The following is a 17,212-nucleotide window of genomic DNA, read 5'->3' on the forward strand; positions in this document are numbered from 1 at the left end:
GTAGAAGCCCCTCTCTCCACATGCCCTACTGCTGCAGCTGTGGTCATAAGAGACACCTGTCCTGGAGACACCCTGTTTTAAAAGGGATTGGGCTGGGGACAGGGAATCTTCAGTGGGAGATCCCAGCTTTGGACATAGTTTCCCCAGCTGGTCCATCAGCGTCCAGATTTGTGAATGGGAATGGGACAGGTGTGCAGGGAGTTGAGAAGAAAGCTGTCAGGGCTTGCTCAGCTCTTCTCCTAGGGGCGGTGGGTGGCTGGGAAAGAAGTTGGGATTCAAGAGGCCTTTTAGGGCATCCTCTTTCAATTCTTTTTGGCAGGTTGTCACTCTGAGTACTGTTGGAGGTTCATAGTCTAGATGTGACTGAAGAGGTATTGGACTTCATCCAAAGGCCACTAGACTCAGTTAGAGCCTTCCCATGCACTTTGTGGATTGGGATTAATCCAGGGGTGGGCAAACTTTTTGACCCCCGGGCTACATCGGGGTTGCGAAATGGTATGGAGGGCCGGGTAAGGAAGGCTGTGCCTCTGCAAACAGCCTGACCCCCGCCCCCTATCTGCCCCCTCCCACTTTGCACCCCCTGACTGCCCCCCTCAGAACCCCCGACCCATCCAACCCCCTCTGCTCCTTGTCCCCTGACCGCCCCCTCCTGGGACCCCCTGCCCCTAACTGCCCCCCGGGACCCCATCCCCTATCCAACCCCCCCTGCTCCCTGTCTCCTGACCGCCCCCCTTCCAGAACCTCCGCCCCATCCAACCTCCCCCTGACTACTCCCTTATGCAACCCCTCTTCCCCCCGCCCCCTTACCATGCTGATCAGAGCGGCAGAACAGGCTTATTGGAAAGCCTGGGAGGTGGGTGGGCGCAAGCTGCGCGGCTGCAGGGGAAGAGGGACAGTGGGGGAGGGGCCGGGGGCTAGCCTCCCAGGCCGGGAACTCAGGGACCAGGCAGGACAGTCCCGTGGGACGGATGTGGCCCGCGGGCCATAGTTTGCCCACCTCTGGATTAACCCTACTGAAAGGCACACTCTAGGAATCTATAGAAACACACCAAACAAACATAGCAGTGGGTGGCAGATTCTTGGCAAAGGATCTGACTTGCAGGACAATGGATTGTAGAGAAAACAAACGAATGTTCTAACAAAGCCAATTTTCTTCTGAGCTCAGACTGTCACTATACTGCTATACCCTAGTATGCCCACATTGTGAGTACTCCATGCACTTCTGGTCGCCCCATCTCAAAAAGAGATATATTAGAATTGGAAAAGCTACAGAGAAGGGCAACAAAAATGATAAGTGCTTCCATATGAGGAGAGATTAGAGAGACTGGGACTGTTCATCTTAGAAAAGAGATGACTGAGGGGGGAGATGATAGAGGTCTATAAAATCATGAGTGGTGTGGAGACATGAATAGGGAAGAGTTATTTACCCCTTCATGTAACACCAGAACCAGGGGTCACCCAATTAAATTAACAGGCAGCAGGTTTAAAACAAACAAAAGGAAGTACTTCTTCATGCAGTGCACACTCAACCTGTAGAACTCGTTGCCAGGGGATGCTGTGAAGGCCAAAAACATAATTGGATTAAAAAACGGAATTAGATAAATTCATGGGGCTTTGGTCCATCAATGGCTATTAGTCCAGACGGTCAGGGATGCAACCCCACGCTCTGGGTGTCCCTAAACCTCTGACTGCCAGAAGCTGGGACTGGATGACAAGATCAATTACCCTGTTCTGTTCATTCCCTCTGAAGCATCTGGCAGTGGCCACTGTTGGAAGACAGGACACTGGGCTAGATGGACCATTGGTCTGACCCAGTGTGGCCATTCTTATGTTCACTGAGCAATCCATTAAGGTCTCCCACAAGGAGCACACTGGTGCTTAATACTGAGCAGGAAAGGCCACAAATCAGGCATGTGCAATTGCTCATCAGCACAAGCCCTTTAACCTTCACAAAGCAGAGCAAAGAGGGTAGCTTTCTATCTGCTGTGGAACCCCTGGTGTGGATTCTGACCCATGCCAGATTTAAACTGGTGCCACTTCTCCAAAGCTAATGGAGTTGCTCCTAATTTACACCTGCACAGTAACAGCAGAATCAGACCCCGTCTCTTTGAGCTTCGTGACTTCTACACATTTCAATCACAATTATCGATGGGCCAAACCACAGCCATGACCTGTACTCTGGGACACTCAGAATGGATCTGACTCTTGTGTTTTAGCCCCTTCTGTAGTTAACACTACCCTAGGGCAGTTTTTTGCACTGACTCTCCTTTCCAGGTTTCTGATCACTGTTTTGTTTAACAAACTTTGCTCCATTTCCCTTCCTACCCTTTCTAGATCTGTGCAAGTCCGCTGAGCTATGTAGCACACTGGAGCTGCGGTTTCAGGGAACCTGTGTCTATGTACCCAACTGAGCATACAGCTAAAGCAAGAGAGAACCCCACAAAGAAGTTAGTGATGAAGGAAAAAGCTTTGGGGTAGCCTAAGACCTTAAGAATGATAAGAAAAATAACAGGGCTTTTCAGACCCAATGACTTGCAGCTGTTCAGACAGCAAACTCGTGTTTCACCCTCATATCCACTGACTCAGCTCTTGTTTATTCTGGATATTCATCAATGGAGTCATTTGCTCAAACATAGCATAAGCTTTTCAAACAAACATATGCCTCCAATGAAACTAACAAAAAAGGTAGGTGGGGACTCGACTGAGTGAAATCAGCTCAGGGGAAATGACACAGCCCGTATTTAACTGAACTTGCAAAGAGACGGAGACAGAGACTAGAGGCAGCTGCAAAGAGACCATGGCAGGGTTTCATGTCCGTAGTGTCCTGGTGACTGGATCCAATCGAGGAATTGGTCTGGAGCTGATCAAGCATTTTATAGGGAAACCGAACCCACCCGAAGTGATCTTTGCCACCTGCCGGGACCCAGAGGGAGCGCGAGCGCAGGTGAGAAGCAGCCTTTTTGCTTAGCTGAACTTTGTTTTAGAAAATGTTCCCCCAAAAGGCATGGAATAAAAGCGGGTTTAGATGGCAGATCCCATGAGAACTGAGTGAGTCTGTAACAGGTTTCCCAGCTGAATGTTCCCCGCCACCCCTGAAACCTCCTGCCCTGCTAAAACAGGGAACCTTGCAAGTTGCAGTAGGAGGCCTGATTTGGACTGACCCCAATTTTACCCAACCCTAACACTACTGGGCCTGATTCTCCACTGCCCTGCACCTTATGCAGAGTGGGTGTGAGGTGCTGCCATTCTGTTAGCTCCCCCCAACACACACACAGACATTCTGTCCGCTTCTGCCCTCCCTCTGCACACAGATCACCCCCAGGCATTGCTGCTCAGACCTTGCTCCTCCACTCCCCTTGACACTAGTGAAACTCCACTGCTGCACGTTAACTATACGCAGCTCTCGTGCACGTTGTGTCACTCACTTGTCCCCATTATCATGTAAAGTATTGGCTCCTCGCAGAGCCGCAGCTAGAACATCACAGGTATGTTACCCTGTAATGATGGCAGGGAGCCTGGCACATTGCCCAATCAGGTACCCGATTTGTTTCACATCCATAGGCCTGGATGCCAGGGGTCCAAAGCAGACCTGGCTGATGTTCAGGCTTGGCGTGGGGAAGGATGCTGCTATTCCATAAACGCTCAGACTGAATCCAACGCTTTGTCTGAATCCAAAAGTGCATGATTTCTGCCCGACCACCTCACCGCCTCTGAGACCCCAGCCCTCCTTCCCCAGCAGTGCTGGGACCACCCATTAACCCTTGATGTCGCTGTGGAGGAAGTGAGGTTTACCTGTTGTCCCATAATCCTTCCTATAGTGGGAACTCTCCCTGTGATGCTTCTTCCTCTCTGCCCTCCTTGCCCGAGCCCAAATGTCTATAGTGCTGCAACCTGAGCTAGGGGCCCTCCCACCTCTCAGGGTCCTACAATCTGGGCTCCTGTAAAGCATGAACATCCACACTGCAATTAAGCAGCCCCTTAGCCTGAGCCCTGCGAGCCTGAGTCTGCTGGAATGGGCCAGGCAAAGGTGTCTAATTGCAGTGTAGACATACCCTGCGAGGGTAATAAACTAAGTTCCCTCTAAGATAGCCCCAGCCCAGGAGCTGCCCCAGCGGGGATAGGCACCTCTCCCCTGGCCCTGGAGCTGCCGGGGCGAGAGAGATCTGGGGGGAGTCCTCTCTCCCCAATGCAGGCCCGGGACACCCTGAACCCCAAACCCCTCATCCCCAGCCCCACCCCAGAGCCCGCACCCCCCGCCAAGCCCTCACCCTCCCGCACCCCAACCCTCTGTCCTAGCTCTGAGGCCCCTCCCACATCCCAAACCTCTCATCCCCGGCCCCAACCCAGATCCCACACATGCAGCTGGAGCCCGCACCCCCACACATACACTCCAACCCTCTGCCCCAGCCCTGAGCCCCCTCCTGCTCTCCGAACCCCTCGGCCCCCACCCCTGCCACACATCACCTCCATATTGATGCACACAACAAAATTCATTCTGCACATGGACGTAAAAAATTAGAGGGAACATTGATACTAAATGGCTACTGCTCTCCAGCAACTGTCTTCAGGGAGGATCCCAGTGGCCCCCTGCCTCTCCATATCTGCCCATGGCTTGTCATGGAGAGGCAGGCCAGAAACCGATATCTAGAGCTGGGTGAATAATGGATATTTTGGTTTGCTGGCAATTCCAAAAAAGCAGACAAACAAAAATATTGTTTTGGCTCAAACCAAAAACAATTTTTACAAAAATGTTAGAAATTCGAAAAAAAAATCTATTTCGGGTCAAATGAAATGTTTGCTTCGATCTGAAACAAAATATTCTGATTCTGAGCAATTGTAAATGGTTTGGAAGGTTTTTTTAAAAAAAAAAAAATTATAGGAAATTTCCAAACAAAAGTTGTTTCGAACAGAAATATTGAAACATTTTGATTTTTTCAGGTTTCTCTAGAAACCAACATAAATTCACAAGCTCTTTTGGTGTTATCGAATCTGCAACTTTGGTCAAAGGAGTTTTGGCCAAAATTATTCACCCAGCTCTGCTGATATCCCCAACCCGACCCCCAATCCCCATATGACAGCAATGGGGCAAAAACAGTTTCTACCTTGCTACTTTATCACTGGTGCTAAAAGATGCACCTTGACTACTTCACAGCAGCCCACAGGAGATCTGGGAGGTTCCTTAGCTGTTTCTCAGGGCAATTACTAAAACATGAGCTGATCCCCAGTGCCTGCTCCTGGGGGCTCTGGAGAGGAGGTCCCTGCCCAGCAACGGGAACAAGAGAAAAATCTGTCAACAGGAGTGAGTGATGGGTATGGGGTAGCAGGTGAGTGATGGCTGGGGCAGAGTTGGGAGAATGGGGGAAAGAGGAGAACTGATGGAGAGAGGTTGAGGGGATGGGGAAGGAAGAAGAACCAGGAGGCAGGTTAAAAGAGAGGATGGTTGGGGGAAGAGGAGTGACAGACAGAAAAAGGGAGTGAACAACATGCAAGGTGTGTGGAAAGGGAAAGCCAGCTGAAGGACAGACTGGTTGGGGAACAGCATGGGGTAAAGGCCCTAGGCAGGGGAGAAGCTGGGACTTCATATGCACCCACTCTGATTTTTTGGTTGCATGATGACGCAGGTTGTTCCCATGGTCTTCACCCAGAGCAGTGCCCTGGTGTTCCCAGGCCAGCCACAGGGTCAGCTTCTGCTCTCTGTTAAACTCACATACCCCCATTCAAATGAATGGGATTGCATGTGGGTGACAGCAGAATCTGTGCCGTAGGGCTGTGGGTGTTCTCGGTGCCAGGGCTCTGTCTGACGGGGCGATGCAGCATTTGTGCCTGTGTTTTCACTTAGGTTCCATAATGCTTTTTTTTTTTTTTAATTCTTCTTCTTCTTCTTTTTTTCCTTCCAGGAATTAAAAAAATTGGCTTCCAAGCACCCAAACGTTATGATTCTGCAGCTAGGTACGTCCTCAGCACATCTCTCCTGCCAACCAGCACGCTGCAGACACTGCATGGCCAGCTGTCCTTTAGCTGCTTTCTGATTCGCAGTCTCTGCTCTGACCCTTTCCACGTCCATTCTTTTCCAGCTTCCTAGCACCTGACTAGATCATAATCACTAGTGCAGCTAAATGGGCCTCAACTTGTTAGTACACTGCCCGTGTCAGTGGATCGTAGTTCTTCATCGCTGAACAATGCAGAAAGCGCAGTCACAGAGGCTGCCTGCCTTGTCTGGTAATCTGTGCCAAACACTGCACCTGGTTCTGCTCCCTTTAAATCAAAGAGGTGTTCTGTTCTGCCGCTGAATGCAGCATGGGAGCAGGACTGGATCATGCTCACTTTTGTGAGAACTGCAGTGAGAGAAGATGACAAACTAAATCTCAGCCAAGCCTAGCGTCGCCGGGAACAGTCTCGATTGACAATAATAGGTAGAATATGCCTGAATGTTCCTTATACAACATGCCCTAAGGTGGGGTGAGGCTGTCATAGCAACAGAACTCATCTACTAATACATGACCATACAATATACCAAGGTGTTGAATGAGGTTACATGTTATGGAATCGTTCAGAAGAGATTAGGTGATTACAGTTTCCAGATCCATTCCAGTCTTACTACAGTTTTTCCCCCTCCCTTCTAACTTTCTCAAAAATAAATCTCCCTTAGCCTGAAAATTCACAAAATTATTCCCCAGACACAAGTGGTTTGTTGTGTTTTGTTTTGTTTTTAGTCTGTTGTTCACCCTCGCATGCATGCAGATTCTTCTTTAGATTATGACCCTGGTTTTAACAAATTCAGTTGAGAAAATGTCTTTGGTTTAAATTGGTCTGAATTTCAAAGAGGCCAGTTAGAGTCATTGAGAGCCTGATTATGAAAGGAGCTAAGCACATGCATCTGTCAGTGACTTCAGCCGGACTTCTCAGCATCTCTGAAAACCAGGCCCAATGGTGTCTCAAGACAGGCACGCAAAATTAGTGGACACTTCTGGCCAAGATCACACAGGAAGTCTACGGCAGAGTTGGGATCCTGATCACCTGGTTCCTAACCCCATGTTTTAAGCACATGACATAAAGTCTAAGCTCCTAAATCCATATTTAGGCACCTGAATAGACATGAACTACTGGCTTTCAGTGGTCGATCAGGCTACTAATATTCAGGTGCCAAAATATGGCTGTAGAAGCCTAACTTTAGGCACTCAAGTTTGACCATTTGTATCATAAAACTGAAACACAAAAACACTTGGAAGTTCTCAGCTAAGGTTGTCCATGATTGACATTCATTAACTTAGAGTAAATTTGTAAATTAGCACCAAGCTAGTTTTGATAAAACAGCTTTAAGTTGGCCAAAAGAGTCATTAGACACCGTTTTCACCTCTCTACTGCACAAATCACCATCGCGTCTTCAAGTTACGTAGTACAACGTTAATGAGGGTAGGTGCAGCCATGAAAGCAGTCATTCCAAAATTTCCCTTTCCTTTCCAGAAGATCCTTCCTTAGTTTGCATCCAAACCCACACATCTAAGTGTAAGTGGCATTATATGAGTCTAAGTTTGCACTTAAGATCTACTCAATAAACTCTTATTGCACTGAAGTCTCCAGTTCAGTAACCTAGAGATGTTGCCAGGAAGGCACAGGTCTGGGCTGGCTTGTTCTCAATTAAAAGTGCCTGGAAATACTTTATGAACTTTTTTCCTGAAACAGGAAATCCCTGACTGGATTTGTGCTCCCCGCCGTGACCTCAGGAATGGAGCGCACATTCTAACAGTGATGTGGTTAAAATTGGGTTGCGGGTTGTGAATGATCCATCAGAGTTAGGAGTGAGCCAGGCCTCTGCTCAACATATTATCTGAATTCTCTGTCAGCTGTCTCTAGAGATGGGCTTTTAACCAGGCTACCAGAACTGTGGTTGTATTTATTTCATATAGTATCAGGAATGGAACCAAACCGTGCTCATAACCAGTCCTGTATTCTCTCTCCAGAAGCTACAGACTCAGCGAGCATCAAGAGCGCTGCAAAGAAAGCTGAGGCCCGTCTGGGAGGAACTGGCCTAAATTTGCTGATAAATAATGCTGGCGTTATGCTACCAAGCACACTTGAGTCAGCCACTCCTGAAGATATGTTAAGTGTCTATAACACAAACGTTGTTGGGCCGCTGTTAGTGACCCAGGTAAGAGTCCACCTTCGGGTGAGAATACTTAGGATTTTTGGTTTAAAGCAAGATAATTAGCTGAAGAGATCTAGTATTTCACCCCACCCTGCTTTAAAAGAAAGTGGCCCATTTGTTAGCATTAGAATAGATTTTTCTGTGTTCTGATAAAGCCCAGAGGTTCCAATCAGGGTCAGAGCTCTGTTGTATTCCATGGTGTACAAACGCAGAGGTTGGGGAGCGGTTGTCACAGCGAGCTCTTCAGAGGAGCAGACAGATACAGACCTTGCAGAAGGGTCCGAAGCAGTTGAGCCTTCCTAAGGCTTCCCCTGAATGCTTAGGTAATACAGACCTGCACATAGACCAGTTGTGTTAAACACCCTCTCTGTTACGCTTTGCCATGTTCCTGCTGCAAATGTTAAACTCTCCTTCCTTTTCCGAAGGTTCTTTTGGGTCACTGTATTCACCACTGCTTCCCGAAGGGAAGACTTGCAGATACAGCTGCATAAATTATGGATTTCTTGGTTTGTTGGCAATTTTGAAAAGTTAAAAAAAGTCATTCTGGATCAGAACAAAATGATAATTTTTGGCAAATCACAGAGTAAAAAACTAATACTAATGATGATGATTATTATTATTACTTCTTCATCATTTGGTCAAACAAAACAGTTCAATTTTGAACATTTTAAAATATTTTTGGATTTCTTCAAGAGCAAATGAAAGGAAGTTTGAACCAAAATGTCATTTTGAAATGAAAAATTAAAATGTTGCAATTTTTTCAGAAACTTTCCCCAAAAGAACAAGTCTGTGAAGTCGACGTGAATTTGTGAAATATTGCGGTGTCACTGAATCCGCATTTTTCACTGAAAACAAGTTTTGGTCAAAAACTTTTGCTCAGCTCTGCTTGCAGGTGCCAAACCAGACCCGCTCTGAGAGCTGGGGAATCTCAGGATTCCACCCTGGGGAGGTAACAGCACGAGGTGTAACACCTGATGGGGGGCTCTCAGAGACCAGAGAAGCGGTCAAAGGTGCAGCTGCCCTGGTAACACTGACACACTCCGTTCGCTATAATGGGGTGACACAGGCCTAACAGAGAAGAGAATTTAGTGCACCCACTTTTTATGCCATTGGTGATCCAGACATTGCAAGCCTCATCTAGATGCTTATTATTATTTATCAATTAGTAGTATTATTGCTTATACAGCACTGTAATTGGACCCAGCATTTTACAGCTGGCAACATGCAGAGCAGAATAGAAACCAGCTCTCACTCTAAAGAGTTTATAGTCTGAAGACACAAACAGGTTCAGGACAGACAGTGGCATTCTAGGGACATTCTAGGTGGTAGAAGGAACAGAGCAGGTGGTGGTTGAGGAGTAGCTTGAAGGCGGAGATACTCAGGGATAGCTAATTAGGAAGCTGTTCTAGCAGAAGGGGTGCCATGAAGACAGGTGGGAAATGGGGAGAGGGAGGAGGAAGCAAAGGGGGGAACCGGTTGTGGGGAGCCCAGGAAGTGGGACTCAGGTGCAGGCAGATTTAGGTCTGAGAAACTGGTAAGTTTGTTATCAAGGACAAAGTGACCCAGTGTCTCCCCAGGCGTTCCTGCCCTTGCTGAAGAAGGCTGCCCAGGGCAGCAACCAGAAAGGGATGAGCTGCAGCAAGGCGGCCATTGTCAACATCTCCACTGTTCTGGGATCCATTGAGAAAACTCCTGAAACGTTCTCCTTCGTGCCAGTAGTCTCCTACCGCTGCAGTAAGGTATGGCTCCCCCAGGCTAACCAGTCATGGGGTAGTCACTGAATCTCATATTTCTCAGCCTGAAGATAATGAGTGAAGGTGATGACCATTCTGAAATAGTTACATCCACGATGCCCAAAATGGAGCATATTTAACCCCCAATAGGAAAGGTAGGTCTTTGTCCATCTCTTGTGACTGGTCCATATAACAGAATTAATTAAGTCTGTTAATTTTAATGATCCGGAGGATGGTGTGGATTGCACCCTCAGCAAGTTTGCAGATGACACTAAACTGGGAGGAATGGTAGTGTGACAAAGCTCTGTCCTTGCCTCCGTGGGTCCCGTGTTTCTTGGCGGATTTTTGCTAGCCTCAGAGGCTCACTGTGACCCTCTCTCTCTGGAGACAAGGGTCACAGTCTACTGAGCCACTTTCATCATAAGCCAGCGAGGGAGGTGAGGAGAAGTTATCCTTCCTTGCACAGTCTCTGTTGTCTCCTAGTCTCAGTGATTAATCAGGGGGCAAAGGTTGGCGGGTGGGGGGAGCCTGGGCCCACCCTCTACTCCGGGCTCCAGCCCAGGGACCCTATGGTAGCTGACCTTTTAGAAACATGACATGTACAATTCCTTGGGCTACTTCCCCCACAGCAGCCCTCACTTCCTCAAGCTCCACTTCACCCTTACCTCAGGACCTCCTTCCTTGTGCCTGATATGATGTGTACTGCTCAGCCTCTCCAACAGCGCAACTTCCTCCCACAGCTCCTGACATGCACACCCGCCTGACTACCTGGGAGGCTTTTAACTAGTTTCAGCCAGCCCCTGATTGGCTTCAGGTGTCCCAATCAACCTAGCATTCTCCCTGCCTTCTGGAAAGTTCTTAATTGGCCCCAGGTGTCTCAATTGACCTGGAGCAGCTGCCATTTCACTTATCCTGGCACCAGGGATTTGTTTAGCCTGGAGCTAATATATCTATCTCCACTACTTTTCTATAGCCATCTGGCCTTGCCCCATCACAGTATTTATGCTAGAGGTTAGGGATAGGATACAGAGGGACCTAGACAAATTAGAGGATTGGGCCAACAGAAGTCTGATGAGGTTCAACAAGGACAAGTGCAGAGTCCTGCACTTAGGACGGAAGAATCCCATGAACTGCTACAGAATAGGGATGGAGCAGCTAGGCAACAGTTCTGCAGAAAAGCACCTAGGAGTTACAATGGGCGAGAAGCTGGATATGAGTCAACAGTGTGCCCTTGTTGCCAAGAAGGCTAAAGGCATTTTGGGCTGTTTAAGTTGAAGCATTGCCAGCCAATCGAGGGACGTGATCATTCCCCTCTATTCGGCATTGGTGAGGCCTCATCTGGAGTACTGTGTCCAGTTTTGGGCCCCGCACTACAAGAAGGATGTGGAAAAATTGGAAAGAGTCCGGTGGAGGACAACAAAAATTATTAGGGGCCTGGAGCACATAACTTGTGAGGAGAGGCTGAGGGAACTGGGATTATTTAGTCTGCAGAGGAGAAGAATAAGGGGGGATTTGGTAGCTGCTTTCAATGACCTGAAAGGGGGTTCCAAAGAGACTGTTCTCAGTGGTAACAGATGACAGAACAAGGAGTAATGGTCTCAAGTTGGAGTGGGGAAGGTTTAGGTTGGATATTAGGAAAAACTTTTTCACCAGGAGGGTGGTGGAGCACGGGAATGGGTTACCTAGGGAGGTGGTGGAATCTCCTTCCTTAGTGGTTTTTAAGGCCTGGCTTGATAAAGCCCTGGCTGGGATGATTTAGTTGGGGATTGGTCCTGCTTTGAGCAGGGGGTTGGACTAGATGACCTCCTGAGGTCCCTTCCAACCCTGATATTCTATGATTCTATGAATAACCCTCCCTGTAGCACCCAGTGAGGAAAGAGGCAGAGGGGGGAAAAGAACTCCTAGACCTTCTCCCGCTCCAGTCCTGGGACAGGGGCATGAAGGGGTTGCAGATGGAGCAGTGGTGAGATGGGGAACAGAACTGATGTCAAGCTTGGGGGGGAAGAATTAATTGCTTTATTGAGATGGGGGTGATGATAACCCTCCCACACACTTTTGTCAGACTGCTATAAGCACTGACTGTGAGTGCATAGTTATTGATTTCACTCTGGGACAGGATATAAAATATTGCCCCCTTTTCCTTGGTGGCATAACAGAAACCGTCCTCGGCCAGTTATAATCCACCATACTGGCCAGACTCCTTCTGAAGCGAGATGTATATGGCGCTACAAAGGTGTTGGAAGCTTCATACTCTCTCCCTGGGAAGTTTGCTGCCCTCACAAATTCCACCACACTTGGCTCCAACGCTGCTAAGTCTTTTGATCTTACAATCGCCTATTGCCTCCACCCCACAGCTTGTAAATGCCCATGTGCGTTGAGCTCCCAAGGGGCATGGGCTCACCACGCGTCCCGTGGCCATCTTCTTGGAATTTCTTCCTGCATGTGCATGCTGCTGCTCTCTCCAACAGCCCAAGTTTTGTTTTAAGACCAATATTTTTCAGACACCCTATTGCTCACCTGAAGGGTCCCAAGGTGCTGAGCAAACCCTGCAATGGAAAACCTGTCTTATGAAAGGAGACTCAAGGGGCTTGGCTTGTTTAGCCTAACTAAAAAAAGGTTGAGGGGAGATATGATTGCTCTCTATAACTATATCAGAGGGATAAATACCAGAGAGGGAGAGGAATTATTTAAACTCAGTACCAATGTGGACACAAGAACAAATGGATATAAACTGGTCATTGGGAAGTTTAGACTTGAAATTAGACGAAGGTTTCTAACCATCAGAGGAGTGAAGTTTTGGAATAGCCTTCCAAGGGAAGCAGTGGGGGCAAAAGACCTATCTGGCTTTAAGATTAAACTCGATAAGTTTATGGAGGAGATGGTATGATGGGATAACATGATTTTGGTAATTAATTGATCTTTAACTATTCATGGTAAATAGGCCCAATGGCCTGTGATGGGATGTTAGATGGGGTGGGATCTGAGTTACTACAGAAAATTCTTTCCTGGGTATCTGGCTGGTGAATCTTGCCCATATGCTCAGGGTTTAGCTGATCACCTTATTTGGCGTCGGGGAGGAATTTTCCTCCAGGGCAGATTAGAAGAGACCCTGGAGATTTTTCGCCTTCCTCTGTAGCATGCAGCACGGGTCACTTGCTGGAGGATTCTCTGCTCCTTGAAGTCTTTAAACCATGATTTGAGGACTTCAATAGCTCAGACATACGTGAGTGGTTTTTCGCAGGAGTGGGTGGGTGAGAGTCTGTGGCCTGCGTTGTGCAGAAGGTCAGACTAAATGATCATAATGGTCCCTTCTGACCTTAGCATCTATTACTCCTGAGGGAATTCTGCGCCAAAAACATAAAATGTCTATGCCAAAAATTTTAAAATTCTGCACAAAATATTTTACAATTCTGCAAAATTCTGCATTTTATTTGTGAAAATAACACAATATAATCACTCCAGTTTCAATTGTTTTTGTAATTTATTTCAAAATACCTGTCAACAAGTATGTCAACAATATAGACAACAGCAAAAAAGAGTCCCCCAGCAGTAGAGAGTTACAGAAACCCCTATGACAATCCAGTTCCAGTTGGGGGCTGTTGGAGGGGCCTGTGTGGGGCCCCCAGAGCCCAGACACTTGCACTCACATCTCCCCAGAGCCCAGCTGTGGGGAACCTCCCCAGCCCAGATACCCCCATCCTGCTAGAGCCCAACCAGGGGGCATTCCCCGTCCCAGACACCAGCACCCCCAAAGCCTTTATTCTCCCAGCTTCTTTACTGTTCTGCCAGGGTGTGGTGTGGTGCAGTCCTGACCTTCCTTGACCTTTTCCAGAGCCGGCTGGGTCTCCCAGGCCCTCTCCCGTCCTCAGGAGACTGAGTAGCAAGCAGAGCATGCAGCCTCCAGCCCAGCCAGGTTCAGCGCTCCAGCTCCTCTCACTGCTCTGCAGCCCCAATTTTGCGAGGGAAACAGGGAATTCTGCAAAATTCTGCATCATGCAGTGGTGAACGCAAAAGCTCAGGTGCCTGACTTAGGCACCCGGACAGCCCAACGCAGGTGCCTGCAGATGGCTGGTGCGTACAGCACTGTGAGATCCTTCAAGGGTCATCTTCACTGACCAAAAGGATCTTTATTTCCACTGCTCTGCTGAAGACGGCTAGAATTCCACTCCCTCCAAGCGCCCATGGAAATGCCCCTCTTACCACTGTGGCCTCTCTCTCCCAGCTCTGACCCACCTCCCATCGAAGTGTAAATGGGGAACTTTCCTGGCTTATGCACTATGCCATTGGAATTCGCTAGTCAAAGGATCTGAGTCCTCGCTCTCACTCTCTTCAGAGGCCTGCCTGATCTCGGGGACTCCCTTTCTACTCTCATCTGTGGCAGAGTCCTTGTAACCCTGACAAGGCTGGGCCCAGGATTCTTGGGGCTCGACTCCCAATCTGGTTGTCGTACTTAGGACGGGGCTCGAGTGTCTCCACTCCAGGGTACCCTTTCTGCTCCAGACGCTTCCCTGACCCACTGATTATCGCATATAGTTCAAAGCAAACACGATTTATTAAACAGCAAGTCCTTAAAAATAAGCAGAAACTGGGAAAGGTGAAAAGAAAAGCCTTCACCGCACTCTGTGGTTTGGGGAATCCCAAGCAGCTGTGCCTGGAATGTAAGGGAAGTGCGCAGTCTGCTCCTCACATGTCCCAGGTCCCTGGACAGGCCCTGGCTGTGCTGCAGGGATGCCGCAGGTCAGACAAGCACTCTGGCGGTTGCCACATGCCCTCAGGTTCTAGGTGGCAGGGCCCTTCCCTCCAGCATCACCCCCCATGGTGGTTACGATCCCCCTCCCAGTGCGACCCGCAAGGCCTCTTGACTGGTGGGGTCTCCCTGTGCTGGGCCCTATGCCCAGGGACCCCGTCTGCCCAGCTGCTCCCTGTACCTGGCTCCAGACGGCTCCAGACCCAGCTCCAGCTCCAGCTCCACTCTGCCTCCAGCGCATCTCTGATTCCAGCTCTCCTTAGCTTGGCCCCGCTCAGGCCCAGCAGCTCCAGCACACATAGAGGATAGGACCCCCTGCCTCATGACTCCCTCAGTGGCCTGGCTGACCTGTCAATCAGGCTGAGCTGGAGCCTTGGCCTCAGTCAGTCAGTCTCAGGGTCCTGATCTCTCATCGGCCCTTCCCCCTTCTTTTGGTATTGGGAAATGGCCAACCACAAAACCTCACTGAGTATCAGTGAGGGGCCAACAGTTCCTTCACAGAAGGCTCCTTCCTCTCTTCTTCCCTCTGCTGCCTTTCCCTTGCCCCAGGATCTTCTTCCCCCTGCCACTGCAGCACTTCCCCCCTCCCCCCACCCTGGCTGAATCCCTCAGTTCCTGGCTAGCCAGGCAGTGAATGTTCATCAGTCCTAGATGCAGCGTCCCACACGTGCGAATGAGCCGGGCTTGGTGGGTTGTGCCTGGGGGGTGCTGTGGCTCTGCTTTGGCTCACCATGTGCTTCGCCTCCAGGCGGCGCTGAACATGCTCACAAAGTGCCAGTCGATGGGATACAAGCAAGACGGGATCCTGTGCACTGCGCTGCACCCGGGCTGGGTGAAAACCGAGCTGGGAAACTTTCAACCTAACGTGCAGGTAGCGATGGCTCTCAGCAGAGAGATTGTCTGGGGAAAGGTGGGGTTGCACCAGCATTTCCTTTTACTCAGAGATCCTTCTGCTGCCTCTACTGTGATATGTGTATTGGCAGGGAAAACGAACTTGCGCCAGATATTTAATACAGCCATAATTAAATCATTTGCTCAGGAGAAAAATGGAACATTCACAGAGGATCCACCAGCCTTCAGGCCACATCATTCATGAAATAAAATGAAGGACTTTCAGCAAAAACAGGCTTCTGATGCTACAGAGCGGGCTGTGGAGAAAGCCTTCTGCAGCACACACTACTGAGCCTCATCTACCCCAGTGATAGTTAGGAAATACAGGACCAGCGCATCTCCACCAGAGCTAAGCAACAACAGCACGAGGGCCAGTGTATCCCAGCTGCTGCTGTTTCTATGGCTGTAGTATATGCAGGCCTGCTCTGCGCGGGGTTAGAGAACAGGAAGCTAAAAAGGCCAATTGGCAGCGCATGCTGGTGTGCTCACCTTTGTTAGCACTGGGGAAGCTGAACTGGTCCTAGTGCAATGGTGCATGTCCCAAAATGGGTTTGTGTAGATGCAGCCTCTGAGCCATCCTCAGTCTTGAAATCAGTGTTTTCCAATGATATACTCATTCCATTTCTATGTAAGTCCAGAGCTCCCCCTGTCTGTATAGCCACTAGGATTTGGGAAATGTTAACCATGGTGTCGCAGGGTGGCTGGCTCTTTAAGGGGAGTTGGGTGCAGCCTCACCGTGGCAGATCAGTTACTCCCCAGCTGAGACTGATCAGCTAGGGACCAGGTGATTAGAAAAGCCAGCAAGAGGCTCAGTTGGGGTAGAAAGCTGCCAGGAGCACGGAGACTGGTGGGAAGCCCCCCCCTGTCAAGGTGAATCACTGCTGGGAGCAGGGTGTGGTAAGTGGCCTGTTGAATGGAAACCTTTAGGGGCTAGACAGGCCCCCACAGAAGACTCCAGGTTAGGGGGAAGGGACACTTGATTGAGCTGCACTAGTTTTATATGCAAAAGAAGATTCTTTAGGCCAGGAGTTCTCAGACCCCCTTCAGGCAAGTGGGATCCAACCCGGTTTCAGAGGGTCACAACTGCCTTCCTTGCTAGATGGCCAGATACCCTGGATTTCTTTCTGTTGGAACATGGGGTCACTATATGGAAGAGGTTGAGAACCCCCAGCCAGCCCTGGATACTCAGTGCTTGGAGAGGAAAGTGCAGTTGTATTCTGTCTCACACTCTGGCATGAATGTTGCAGGCAGACCTGACGGTGGACGAGAGCGTGAGCGGGCTCATGAAGGTGATTTGTGACCTCTCTGAGAAACACCATGGCATCCTGATGAGCTGGGAAGGAAACACCCTGCCCTGGTGAGAACCCAGCGTGGAGGTGTGAAAGAATCAAGGAGCAGCCTCTGCTGAGCACTCTGGCACCTCTCTGTGCAACTGTCATAAATATGGATGAATAAAAATCACCCCCTGAATCAGAGCCTGTGTTGAGTCTCTTCTCAGTGGTGCCATGGGGGCAGGAGACAGCAATGGGACACAAACCAAGGAAGAGAACTACTTTAAATGGGCAAATCCTTCACTTAGTGCCAGCAGTGCAGAGGGCCCCGCCTGCAGCACACCTGCCGCAGTTCCATTGGCTGGGGGAGAGCCTGCCCCAGCCGCCCTCCCCACCATACACACTATGCCAGCTTTCTCACTTC

General features: G+C 49.3%; 1 protein-coding gene across 1 annotated transcript; it reads left to right on the forward strand.

Annotated features, from left to right (window-relative positions):
* The first annotated feature begins 2,797 nt into the window (after window positions 1–2,797).
* LOC144272812 (C-signal-like) lies at window positions 2,798–16,878 on the forward strand. Its single transcript, XM_077831135.1, has 6 exons — window positions 2,798–2,944; window positions 5,898–5,949; window positions 7,962–8,149; window positions 9,724–9,885; window positions 15,375–15,497; window positions 16,765–16,878. The coding sequence occupies exons 1-6, from the start codon at window positions 2,798–2,800 to the stop codon at window positions 16,876–16,878; spliced, it is 786 nt and encodes a 261-aa protein (XP_077687261.1).
* The last annotated feature ends 334 nt before the right edge of the window (window positions 16,879–17,212 follow it).

Source organism: Eretmochelys imbricata, chromosome 12 (assembly GCF_965152235.1).
Source record: "Eretmochelys imbricata isolate rEreImb1 chromosome 12, rEreImb1.hap1, whole genome shotgun sequence".
In the NCBI taxonomy this organism is placed as follows: domain Eukaryota; kingdom Metazoa; phylum Chordata; order Testudines; family Cheloniidae; genus Eretmochelys; species Eretmochelys imbricata.

Bases quoted from the DNA above. Each gene is read 5' to 3' on its own strand.
- LOC144272812 (XM_077831135.1), top strand. From the start codon at position 2,798: ATGGCAGGGTTTCATGTCCGTAGTGTCCTGGTGACTGGATCCAATCGA. The intron at 2,945-5,897 runs GTGAGAAGCAGC...TTTTCCTTCCAG, and splicing joins CAGAGGGAGCGCGAGCGCAG to GAATTAAAAAAATTGGCTTC. The intron at 8,150-9,723 runs GTAAGAGTCCAC...GTGTCTCCCCAG, and splicing joins GGCCGCTGTTAGTGACCCAG to GCGTTCCTGCCCTTGCTGAA.